This window comes from Catharus ustulatus, chromosome 5, assembly GCF_009819885.2.
Source record: "Catharus ustulatus isolate bCatUst1 chromosome 5, bCatUst1.pri.v2, whole genome shotgun sequence".
In the NCBI taxonomy this organism is placed as follows: Eukaryota; Metazoa; Chordata; class Aves; order Passeriformes; family Turdidae; genus Catharus; species Catharus ustulatus.
The window spans coordinates 35,025,595-35,039,299 of record NC_046225.1 but is presented as its reverse complement, the minus strand read 5'-3'; the positions used below and the strand labels follow the sequence as shown (position 1 = coordinate 35,039,299).

Genomic DNA, 13,705 nt, shown 5'->3' with positions numbered 1-13,705 from the left:
AGCATCCCCTACTCTAGTTCATATTCCCAATGTAGTCTTTAAAAAAACCCCACAGTGACATTAACATTTTAATCAATATAAGCTGCATAATACAACAAAACCCAACTGCATCAGTGGTCATGGATTCCTGATCCCATTTAGTGATCCTCGAGCTCATGCCACACCACAAGAAGTAGTCTCAGTCAGAAACCAGAGAGACAACTGAAAAAGAGAGCAGGTGGCTGAGGATGGCACTCCAGCTGATTTTCTCATCATAGTAAAACAAAAAGGGAAGAGCTCTTGGCATCTGCACCAGTCAATAATACAGTGAGACAAGAAAGAATATTCAAACATGCATGCCCTTTCAAGACTTTAGAGGACTTAAGGGAGCATGTATCAGCTGCCAGTCTCCTTCCAAGTCCTGGATTAAGTGGCAAAGATTCATTGTATCTCAAATAATTTAAAATATTTTCTAAAGAGACAGACAAATACTCCAAGCTATCACTGGATAATTTCTGATTTCATCCTTTTTGAGCATAGAATTCCTGTAAGTCAAAATCAGTGTGTCACAGACCACACACATTTATGAACATTGCAAATGAAACACGCCTACTTCCCCTCCCATGTTGCCTACCCATCGCAAGAAAGGATGTAACAGCTAGGGTGACAAAGAGCTGACAGTCACAGTTTAAAGTTCTCAAGTTCCTCAGATGCTTTATCTCAACACCAAGGTCACTGAGTCAAGCTACGTTCTGTAGAGAGTGAGGTGAATAACATGTAAACATGCAGGACCTGTGCCTGTGACATATTCAAAGTCACCTTACCTCCCAGGTTGAAGCCTCCTTGAGCAGCTACAGACATATTTTTACTTATTCACTAAAGCCTAGAAGAAAAACGCCCTTCCTCAAACATAGAAATATGGCTTTTGAAGAGCCTTAAGAGCAGTAGCTTCTTTCAAAGTTTTTGAGCATGATTGTTATTTTGCTCCTTCTAGCCCTCTATTTTAATGGCTTGTTACTTGGCCAGAACTTTGGAAAATATTATAGTACAATTTCAGTATTTTATTTGTAAATCAACTTGAGATCAATCAAGGTAAGAAGAATAGCAGGCATAAATGTTATATTAGCTATTTAGTGCTCATTTGTAATAGAGTTGAGCAGATGAAGGAAACGCCAAAAACAAATTTTTTTTTTTTTTTTTTTTTTTTTTCTAAAATACATATCAGAATATCTTACCAGGCTGGATGTTTTCCCTAATGATAGTGACATGGTCATCACGGTCTGGTCGTGTATGTTCATGCCAAAAACCTATCACATGGCCCAGCTCATGGACAACTATGCCAAATTTATCACAGTTCTTGCCAATAGATATAGCCTGAGGACCATTTCCCCTTCGACCCACATAAGAACAGCATCTGTAATTAAAACAAAAACCACAGATGAAAGTTTTTATATATATCTCTACCAACCACATAGCAAATTCAGTTAAAACTTGAGAAAATAGTATATAAAGATTCAGCAGTAAAATACACAATGTAATTTCAGGTGTCTCACAAACTCTAGATGTTCTACAAGAACAGCTTATTGTTCAAATACACATGAATGTGGCTTTTTAATATATTATTCAAGGTCTTAAAAGATGTCAGCTTTGATCAACAGAATTTTCACATGACAATCTGTCATGACAATCTATTCAGTCATTCTATAGAATAACACAGGAACTTGTTTTCAGCAAAAGAATAAAATTAAACGATGCTCTGATGACACCACACACCATCATCTCTTTGTGGGTCATTGATAAAAATGTTTAAAAACAACAGGTTGCAGGATAAGCCCCTGTGGTACTGCACTTGCAGTCACAGCTTGAGTCCAATCCATTTACCACAACCCTTCAAGCCCAACCATGCAATCAATTTTAACCTATTTAGTTTTCCTTTCACCTATAATCCTGCAAAATCACTTTGGAGACTCAACACATTTAAACCCATTTGTTTAAGTCCTGGAATTTAATTTGTAATTAAAAACCTTTATGATCTTAATACGACAAATGATGGCAGAGCAAGGGATTGATGAGAATAGAGTTAGGATAAGCACATATAATTGTAAAAGTCAGAAATAATCCTTTTGTTTAGAACAGTTTAAACTCTTCTGAAGAGTCTTTATTTCTGGCACTGTGTGGAAACTATAAAGAAAACTTGCAATGCAAAACTAAAGAACATTAATGATTATTTATGGCTTAAAACAAATCAGTAGGTTATTGAGACCTAAAGCTGTAGACTGTTTAGCATATTTTCAATAGTTTTAACATGCCTATTTTATTGACTTCATATACATTACATGCTTCAGCCAGAAAAGACATATTATACAATATTTCTTTATATATTCAATATAGCTTTTTCATAGTTATACTTTGAGATGAACAGATATAAAGGAAAAACTGAAAAATAAATTATTCTAAATTGTATCTTCTGTGACGTCTCCTGCTTTGCTTTTATTGACACTACTGATAACAAGGGCAAAATAATAAAACAAAAATTTAAACTACAATTTCTCTTCTTGTCCTTCTTACTTGTTTTGGACCAAATGAGGGTTCTAACTTTAAGGTTGTGTTTTAGATCACCTCTGAAAGCTTTTAGTCTTATTTTATAAATTAGATTTTTAGGTGTCTGACAAAATAATTTGACATTTTACTCTTACAGTAATGAAAAAGAAAGGTTGAGCATTCTCAAATGTTTAATAACTGAGGGCACCTCATATGACAGATTTTAAAGATGGCTTTTTTCAGAAGAAAAAAATTAATTGCAATCTGTTTACATGGTATCCTGTAGGTTGCCTAACGCTGTACATTTAAGCCCCAATATATTGGGATTATTTAAAATGTTAACCAGCTCCTAAAAAGTAAGCAGCCAGAGGGTGTGAGTTATCTTACACTGGTTACTTGACAGATTTCAAGTACTCCCTAGAAAATATAAAGAAATTTATTGAGTGCTTCTTTACATACCAAGGAAAATAGAATTAACACCAAGTTCTTAAATAAGAGCAGCAGTTCACACTTAGAGAGGGGTCATTAGGATTTGTTAGGTGAATGTCTTGTCAAGCACACTAGATACATCCAATTAAGTTACAATTTACTCAACAACTGCACTGAGACAAAGAATAACTAAAATTTAAAAATCTATGAAGTAAATTCATTGTAATATTATGGGTTTGACCTCAGGTATGTTTGACAAAAAGCCCAAGGTCTCTGTGCTGTCTGAGCGCTTGTCACACCCCTTAAATTGAATCAACTGGCAGGTTTTTAAAGCTCATCTCTTTAATCTTTATTGCACCAGACAGCATTTTGGAGACAGTAACTATTTATGAATCTCTAATTCCATTTAATCGGTCTAGTTGATCAGCAATAGTGAGCAATGAGAAACAAATGACAAAGAGGAAAGTGAAATGAATGGAACAATATGCTCATTCTTTTAAGTAATACTATTTCACAACTACTGTCAAAAATACTCTTGATATAAAGGAAGAGAGAATCAGGTAGGGTCAATGTTGTCTTTTTTTAAAAATGCTGCATCCTTGAAAATGTGACAATATAAAAATCATCATAGACCATGATATCAGTTTGCCATGGCACAATGAAAGCCGTGAATGAATTTCATACACATACTAGGATCGTGTATGATCACTTTTTATGTGTCACAAGCAAAAAAAAGAGATTCACCAAATTTCCAAACAAAATCTCACTCAGGAAGCTGAGTGTTTTTTCTTGGTGAAAACCTCTTTAAATCACAGATATAATAACTCCATCTATACAAAAAGAGAAACTGACTATGATCTGGCTTGATGAATTTGCCTTTTGTCAGGGATCAGAATACAATTCACTGCCCTAAAAGGACTTGTTGTGATGGTAGAAGTGTCTCCTGCTTCTTCATCTGATCAGTGGAGATATCCAACTCAATACTACAACCAGCATTCCTCAGCTAACAGCTGCCTATCCCAGTGTACTTATATAAACCACCCCTCACTGTTCGTGCCAGCACACCGTGCTCCAGACTAGGCATCCTGTGCCTTGCTCACACCCTCCTACAGGCCACACCTCAGCGAGCAGGGAAACTGCCAGCTGCAGTGGGCAGGAAACGTGCCAGCTGACAGGGTTATAAAACACTTGAGAGCATGAGTCAGCCCTCCCCTGTTGCACAGATTATTTAGCACAACTTTGGTTTCTTCTCATTTTATAACAATGATGGAGCATTTCTTAGAACATTTTCTTTAGCTGAAGTATGCTACAAAGGTGCACCTCAGACAATAAATTCACCTGTTTCACCAACTTTAAGAACTTGCCTGCAATGCCTTTTAATATGCTAGCAAGTTCAAAAGAGGTTAAAATATTCATCTGTTAAACTCTACAATATTTGGGGAAGCATTATGAAAAAGATTTGATTTCTCTGTATTTCAGACTGGGTCTGTCAAATATTAAGACAAGAGGATACAGTAGCAATTGGAATAAGTCATCTGAATTTTGTCATAAAAGTTATTTAAGTCTTCTAATGGAAAACAAATTGAGATCAAAGGCATGCTGACCTACAAGAACAATATGAATAATTGTTCCCTTCTTGTTTGTTCTATTATGTAAAGAAGCTTGATCTTGCACTCAAGATTGTTATTGACACATTGTAGACTAGATACCATCCCAATATGCTGACCCTATTTTGGCTTTGCATGCAGAGAAGTTATACTGAGTCTTCAGGCCCTTCCAATTTGATAGGAAGATTCTTATTTTCTTATTTGATTCTTATTTTCACATTGGCAGCTTATGGATACAATTACTATCACCAGGAAAACTTCAAAGTGATTCAGCTATATTAAAAAAAACATATTTTACTAATTAACTGTTATCAGACTCAGGTTGAATAAAGTAGACATGATGAAAAATAATTACGGTTTACAACTTCAGCAGATAAATTATTCCCTGGGAAGGTTGGTATCTGGCTTGTAAAGTTATCGACATTTTTCCGAACTGCCTGTAAACAAACTAGAGAAGTCTGTATATGAAGGGGATATAAAACTGACTGGAATGTTACACGAAGTTAATACAGAGAAGGACACTTTTTAAAACTTGTAATCATATAAAACACTGCTAAATGTCATGAAGACCAAGCAACTTTAAGAGATTATACAGGAGATATGGAAAGAGAAATACTAGAATTTACTTGATGTCTTAAGATGTGTAAAACCTGGTAAAGATTGGAACCGATGATGGGGTGTCCCATGCTGTGGAAAAGAGCTTTGGCTCTTACTTGGATAACATTCCCAACCAACCACGTGCTGGACACGGCAGCTGTTGAGAAACAGGGAGGCACCATGCTTGGGAACCTAAGAGGAAGGAAAGGCTACAAGCTATATGAATTAGCTCTTGCACTGGCTCAGCTAGAAGTTACAACTCACCTGGACAAACATGCCCTAGTTTTGGGGTCATCAATTTCAAGAATTATGTGGACTAGCTGAAAAAAATCTCAAAGAGGGCCTAGAAAAAACTATTACCAGGAAAGATTAAATTGAATTAGGTGTTTCTAGTCCACAAGAATATAGAACAGAGAGGGGACTTAACAACAGCGTACAAACTATATAACAGACTTCTTCAAAAAGTAAAGGAATTTCTTTTCTATGGCCATAGGGAAAAAAAGTTAATGTACTTTAAACTGTGTAAGAAATACTTGGTTTAGCTCTGAGAAAAATACTAGCCCAGACTTTCTACATTTCTTGTGTTAAGGATGTCTGAAGGAATTACAATTCTTATAAGGCTGTGAAATATTCATGTCTGCAGGTTTTTAGAATCAAGTTAGATAAGCATATATCAGCAATGATATAGGAATAGCTGTTACTGTCTTAAGAATACATTTAGACACCTTTCCAAGATCCCTTGCAGTCCTATGGGTCCAAGTTAATCAAAATTTCTCTCTCATTCCCTACTGATATGGAACCTCTCAACTTTAAGAAAACCATGTACTCTTTACTAACCAGGTGCTATATTTCAAATATGCTTTTTTAATCACTACCCTCTGGGATGATCTCCCATGAACTGTTCAAGATGGATGCATTACACTCCAAAATATCCTTATGTTTACAAGGCTCAGTAACACTTTCACTTGCTAGTGTGCTAATGCTGGTCATATGAGACTTTTGTAGATACTGACACCTGAATTTCCATATATATGACTATCTACTGTGTTTTATTTTAATGTGTTATGGTTTGACTGTGTGCTCTTTGGAGCAGGGTTTATCATTTAGCTTTTAATTTCAACAGTGCTAAGTACAATAAAGTCTCCAGCATCTGTGAATGTTAGCTTGCCATGGTAGTACAAACAATACTGACACAATGTGCTAACAAACCAACAAGCAGGGTGCCATGGAAAGAACTGAAGATTAGTTTCAATGCGACTGGCCGCTGTAGCAGAGAGTGTTCGCTATTGGTTTGGTGTCACTTTAGTCTGGGCTCTTTCTGGGAAAATCCCGCGGTCAGCACTGGATGCTGGTGGGTAGTGCACAGTTCCTGCTCAACTCAGAGAAATTGTGTCCCTGTTTATCTGGATCTTCCTGAAATGACTTGTGATCCCCAGAAAATCATTCAACTGCCCTCTCTGTTTGGCCTGGTTTTATTTCATCAATGACGGACTTTTCATAACCATAAAACTTATTACAGCCCTTGGTAAATTACTTGTGTTTTGCAAAGTACCCCTCAATAAAACAACATTAATGATAAATAACAGACTTTGGAGGTGGATACTGAGGTATTCCAACCTTCTGGTTTAAAGTGGTTATAATCCAGCATTCCCCTGAAGTGATTTGATCCCAGGAAACATCAAGTAGCCTAAGGAAGAATCTATTTGGCTGGAGAGATTTTTTTGTCATTTGACTTTGGGTGTTTTGAAGTTGTAGAATTTACATTTGGCAGATACCTCAAAATATTCTTTCTAAAGTGCCTGAAAATGCATCTTTCACACTCTTCTGTTTAAATTGCTTTCTGCCTCTGTGAGTGCAAGGGAAACCTCATGATTATTCTCTGCCTTTCCATTTGTCTTCAGTTGCGTGTCAGTATCCCTGAATCTTATTCAATGGGTGAATCTTCTCTCACGGGGTCACGTTAACTAGAATAATATCCATGCTGGCTCAGAAGAAAAGTCCATTTCATTTGGCACTGTTCCTAAGGGGAGTCTACAGCAAACCTACAGTGGCACAAGAACATGACAGGAAACCATAGAATAAGATCCCGTGTTGCAGGATCTGTGGCTCAGACACTTTTCAGAAGCAAAGGTTTTTCAAAGTAGTCTAGGAGTAAGTTTTATTGTGTTGTCCTATACCTTTTAGAAGAATACAATGGTGTTTTAAACAGATAATTCTACATATAACTTTAGAGGCTATAAATTGCCTATAATTCAGGATCATACCTACAATGCAAGGAGGTCCCAAACTTTTTTCACTACCCTATCTTACTATGATTCAAAAGAAGACAAGCTCAATGACAAGGAAGTCAGTAAGATGGAGAGCTGTTCAGTGTACAGCCTACAACTCAAACAGGAGGTGACTGTCAGAATCACAGAATTTCCACAGGCAGTGTGCACTTTTCCTTGGGAGATGAACATGGTGCACTCAAGAAGTTCACTGCCTGCGCTATATAAAATTTAGATTTCTGAGTGGAATAAATGGCAAACATAACTGACTGAGGCATTTTGTGAGCAGCAGTATCTGAAGATGAACCACAGTGATTAATGGAAAGCTGAACTCATGAGTAATAAAACCTGTTCTGTTCAGTTTTACACATCAGCGACCCAGAAAGGAATTTACAAAATGGCCATAAATTAGGTGATTAAACAAATCCAAGCAAGGACAGTCTAGCAATACAAGAGTTAAAATACCAAAATCAACAATTTAGCTGGAAAAAGGATGCTGGGGTAGATCGTCCATACTTAATTCAGCAGTAAATACATGACATGGAGAAAGTTAAGGATAAACAAATTATAACCTGAAATACCTTTAGAACACATGAATATTGCAAGCATGACGGAAAGCAAAAAGTAAGTCATATCTATCCGTGCTAGTTATAAGATAAAACTTATCTAGAAATATACAAAAGAGGTGCAGCCTTACAATGAAACTTTAAGGCAGGAAGAACACGTGCACATTTAAATGCAGTTAACTATTTATTTCATTTTCCTGTGAAGTACATATTGCCTTATGAAGGCAAAGCTGGCGGGACATGGCCAAAGGTGAGAGCAGGACTGTGTATTGCCAGAGGTGCACACTTACCCACAGGGTCTGTAGGTGAAGACGATGTAGCTCTCCTCGTCACTGCGCTCGATGAAGGTCACGCAAGTGTTACTTCTCCCAGTGCCGCATGGCCTGCTTGAACATGGCACGCTGGTGCCTGCAAGAGCAGTGCAGCACATGAAAACACAGGTTCATCCTCACTGCAGTTTCCTTCTTGCAACCAATACTAAGAATATAGGCCTGGAAGCGGTCCGCAAATCACGAAGCCCTCTGTATGTCCCAAGTACTCCCATGTATGGCAAGATTCCAGCTAAAGGGATGCTCAGGCCATCAGTTCAGCATAACATATGTGCCTGCAAGGGGGCTAACACTGCCTGACACACCCCAGTAAATATAAACCTGCAATAAAGATCATGGACTATGTTACACCAGAGGAAGACAGCAGAAGAAATACAGTCGTGGTTATGTGCCTGTATCAGCACTGCATTCACTAAGCAATTTCCCAGATGAAGCTATCAAGCGAACCACATTGTGGGAGGAAAAAAAAGAAAAGCAGAAAGAAAAAGACGGAGTAAAATTGAGTAACTTTGCATCATAGCTACTATCTAGTACAAAGAAAAAAAATCCTACAGCCTTTAAGTCTGGACACCAGTTTTATCTAAGCCATGCAAATAGGCATGCTGGTAAAACATTTGATTAAAATAAGGCTGTCATGAACACAGGCCAGTCTTTCCTTCTTTGCATCAAAATCACTCAGAAAACAAATGATCCACCAAAGTGGGAAATTCAGAATTTGGTAAATGCAGACCCAGATATTTGATTTTAAAATGAGAAATATGTCCAGAAAAGGTCAGAACTATCCCCTAGATGCAGAAGCATCCAGGCCAACTCTCAGTACAGAACACAACTTCAGAGAGCAGAGCAATGTAATTTCATTGTGTGAGAAAAGACAAGGTTTATTGACATAGAGGCAGCATGTGAAAGTATATCTGTATTGCTTCTGAGCTGAAAATCCACAAAGAGTAGTATTATTTGGGAAGAATGTGCTAGCAGAAATATATTCACCTTGCAGGTTAGAACATAAAATAATTAAACAAACAAAAAAATCTAACCTTTTTAAATCTTAAAGGCAACAAAACTTGAAAGCTCGTAAAAAAAAAGTTTCAAATCACATTAGACTCTAAAAAATAAAGGCTACTGAACCCCATCTTGCTCTTTTATCTTTAAGCAGTTTTTTCTAAGCTTTAGAAATTATCTTTCATTACAAAAAAAGGCAAAATCTTTAATATGGAGTTTTCATTTTGTTTACTATGATTATTTCAGAAGACTGTGATCCTAAAGCAAAGGTTCACGTTTGATACAGTACTATGTAAATACCCAAACTGAAAGCTTGACTGTAGCTGTCAGTTTGAAAGAAATTACTCTGGTTTCTCCATGCACAATGTGTGAGCATTTGCATGCTTCTTTTGGTTTCCTGTATTGTCATGCATAATAAATAAGATGTTTTTTCATGTATTTTCCCTTATCTCTTTGCTTTCCTTGCTCCATTTTTGTTTTAAATGATCTCTTACATCCACATTGATATTGATCCCATTTACGTTTTTCAAGGATGACAAATGTTTTTAATTTTTTCTACACTTTTCTGCCTAAAATTTTATATGTAGGGTAGCCAGTCTTTCTTTTTGTCATATACAATGTGTGTGTGTACCCATCTGAAAACCTAACAGGAATAACAAAACATATTTGAGCCAGTTTGTTAAATGAAATCAGTTTAGAAGAATACCATGCCACACCAGTTAAATTAAAGATATTCTTGTGCTAAATACACTGCATTTTAAAAAAATTGCTTGACGTTTCTGCTACTTAGGCTTATGGAAACAGATGTGCAACAAGAAATATTAGGTAAAGAAATAGAGCTTTCCTTCTCTAAAATGTTGTTATACATTTTTTATTATGTGGTTTGCCTTTCAAAACAATTAAGTATGACTAATGTTTTCAAAACAGATGTACTTCAGGCTTGTTCCAACAGAAACCCTTCTATTGACTTCCATAGCATGACTTCCCTTTCAAAATTAAATTTAAAAAAAAAAAAAAAAGAGAAGAAGGTAATTTTTAAAGATTATCTTTCCATTATCTTTCCTCTTTTCGTGCAAAGCACAAAGCTTACCAGTGAAATTTCCACCTATTACATATGGAATGACACACCTGGCCATATTCTTTCTGTTCGTGATGTAGCAGCTCTGGGAAATCGGTTTTTCTCATTTTTTCCCTGAGAATTTTACAGTAGTTCTTCCTTTAGATGTATTATTTTGCTCAAAACCTGCAATGATAATTTAAACACTGAATGAGATCACACATACATGAAAAAAAGAGCAATTATTTTCTAGCAGGTCAAACTCAGATTTCTTACGCCCTTTCAAAAAAGGACATCACTGTTACATGACAGTCTATCATTACATAGTTTTCTGAGAGAGACATGAAATCTGAATCTTCATTTTTTTTACTATATCTAGAGTAATAATCTTGCACATATGTTTATCAACTAGAATGTGCATTGCGTAAGTGCATCTACATTTTCTCATTTAATAAAAATATTTCAGAAATCACACTCCCTGTGGTTTGGTGGTGATTTTTGCATTTCTTTTTTTCTGGCTTTTGTTTGGTCTGTTTTTTTTTTTAATTAATGAGGATTTTTCCTCATTTTTCCAAAAATGACAGTCTTTGGACAGACTCAAACGAATCAAGACATTCGGTATCCCTTTAATTTTTATTGTATGATCTGGAAAAAGCAAGTACATTACCATCTTTTAAAGCACTGGACAGTAAGAAATCCTACATTTTTCATAAACTATCATTTGGAACTCCACGGGTAGGTTTTACTCCTGTCTGGAATTTCTTAACAAAGAGAAAAAATGTCTGCCATTCTCAGGGATACTACCACCATTCATCCCATTACAGGCAAACCTTTCTAAATCAGCTGAAACCTAGTGTGAGAACAGAAAAGGATAGTTAGACAAGAACTTTGGACACCAGAACAAAGGATAGTTAGACAAGAACTTGGACACCAGAACAGGTACTTCTTCTGAACAATTTATAAGTTAGTTTGCAGATCTGGGTAGCTGGTCAAAATGGATCCCCTAAAAGGTGGTTAACAACTCCTGCTCAGTGCAGTTGAAGCCTTGTGTCTTATTCCTCATGGAAGTTTACGTTTTCCCTCTGTGAGGCTTCCCTGTGGTACCAGATGCAGTTAGGTGTTAATGACTGTGTCAGAATCAGGGAGGATTCCAGGGCAGAGTCATGGTAAGGAATGTTGGCACAGCCCCAAGGCTGAGAGAGCAGCAAGAGGAAGAAAAGCAAGAAGCTAGAACAGGAGGCAGGAGGAAGCTCTGATACAAGCGAAGAAAAGCCTGCCTTGGTGACAACCGAGATGTAACTTGAATTTTACCAGGAATTATACAGAAAATTCCAGGGTTTAAAAAAAATAAAAACAACAAAAATAGGTAAAGCCAATAACTTATCCTTTTGACTAAATGAGTGTGTAAATGAGAATTACACAACAAATTGCACACAAAGTGTCTATAATATAGGCAGAATATTTACAGAAAAACTATTTTTACACTTAGTATTCAGTCATTACTGAACCACATCACATTGTTTATTTAGACATTTTACCATTCCAAATTCTTTTTAATGATGCTCTTTAGAGGTCTAAGCCAGAAATTTATACCAAATTACACCCCAAAAGATGACAATACTGAAATTTTAATTCTCCCTTAAAGAATGAGATTATATATCAAAGCACCTCTGCAAAGGCAGATACCATGCTCTGATTAACACAATGTGGTGCAATTACAATGGATTTTTCGCATACATTCCTTTTTGAAGTGAAGTTTCACAGGACATTAAAGTAATGTCTTCTTGCATCAAATATGGAGTGTAAACTCAGCCAGAATTAGAGGGGATTCCACTTCTCTGTGCTGCTCAATTCAACTGCATTCGTACTGACAAGAGTATTATTAATATAAAAATATTCTTGGTCAGCATAACACACCACAAATGCTTCAAACACAGTATGAATCATCAGAACACCTCACTTGGATCCAGAAAAAACTAAGAAACAGACTAAATTAGCAGCATTGCATGACAGTCTGCTTGCAGTGAAAAGACAATGTATTGACTTTAGTTAAGCTGATAACTGGGAACACAGCCATAAAACAAAGTTAAGCAGTTTTTAATATGACATTTAGAACTATGGGGTTTATCTTTCAGATTTCATGCTGAAAGAACTCTAAGAAAATGGAACAAAGAGCTAATATCTTCATTACTATTCTTGCACTAATAATTTTATAATTGTTTATGCCAGTAGCAATATAGAATCATTAATGTTCATGATACACTATCACAGCAGGCAACTTGCTAATTTAAACAGTGAAAATACCAGCGCCAAATCTTCTTATCCTCTCTATAAGCTGATAGAGGGCATCTCGTTTTTTTGATATTCCATGCTCTCCAAAGCCACCTTTAAAAGGAAAGAAAAAAAAGAGAAAGGAATTTTCAAAAGTTAAAACTGTGGAATTTTACACGTATAACAACTATATTAGCCTGGAGAGGCATCCTAAAGGAAGCTTCATATTCATTGATAATTTCCATAAAAACTTTTCAAGTATACTTGACAATGCAGTAAAAACACATGATTAGCTGAAAATTTTTCTAATACGCATTCCATTAATGCAAACCAACATGTCTTTGTTATTTAGACAAGTCAGGACAATTACATCATCTAATTATTATTTGGAGCTTTTTTCTTCCTGGTGACCTTGACATCCTCAGAGCCATATTGATTGACAGCTAAAAGGGCTACTCTCAAAGAAATTTCCTGAATGCATGCCATAATTTTCTCATTTCAAGGGAGAGGAAGGAAAAAAAGCAAACAGACAAAGTTTCATCAGAAAACAAACAAACAAACAAACCCAGAAAAACTTATGCGAACTTTATATGATTGAGTTAGTCATGAAATATTTTTCTTTGCTAGCATCCAAATAGATGTCAACACATTTTTAAGGTTTTGAAACATCACATGCTGGTGTATATTGCAGTAAGACCTGGCAGGTGTATATATATATATATATATATATATATATATATGTCAGTGTGATTGCAGCAGTCAATGAAAATCTAAGCTAAGAAGTAGCTTATTTTAACACCATGTCATTTACAAAAATAAAACACATTTCTGGGTTTACTGCATACAGTCTGCTACGTGCTCCCTTCACACATAAACATTTTGTGGCTACAAGTGGCTTTTCAGACATCAGTAAACCAGAAGCAAGAACACTGACTACACTACATGAGTCAATTAAATAGTTCAGAATTGTTCAGAAAATTTTGTGATTTTACAGGTTTGAGGTAGGTTGTATTTCACAAGTCACTACAAATTATAGAACATGAGAGTTTCTAAACTACTTTTA

General features: G+C 36.0%; 1 protein-coding gene across 1 annotated transcript in view; it reads right to left on the bottom strand.

Annotated features, from left to right (window-relative positions):
• The window catches only part of TLL1 (tolloid like 1), a 140,625-nt gene that overhangs the window by 61,580 nt on the left and 65,340 nt on the right, over nucleotides 1–13,705 (bottom strand). Inside the window, 8 exon segments of the mRNA XM_033061117.1 lie at nucleotides 1,215–1,393; nucleotides 8,277–8,347; nucleotides 8,349–8,387; nucleotides 8,583–8,590; nucleotides 10,405–10,440; nucleotides 10,443–10,506; nucleotides 10,508–10,557; nucleotides 12,676–12,756. Of these exon segments, the coding sequence (XP_032917008.1) occupies nucleotides 1,215–1,393; nucleotides 8,277–8,347; nucleotides 8,349–8,387; nucleotides 8,583–8,590; nucleotides 10,405–10,440; nucleotides 10,443–10,506; nucleotides 10,508–10,557; nucleotides 12,676–12,756 (528 nt within the window).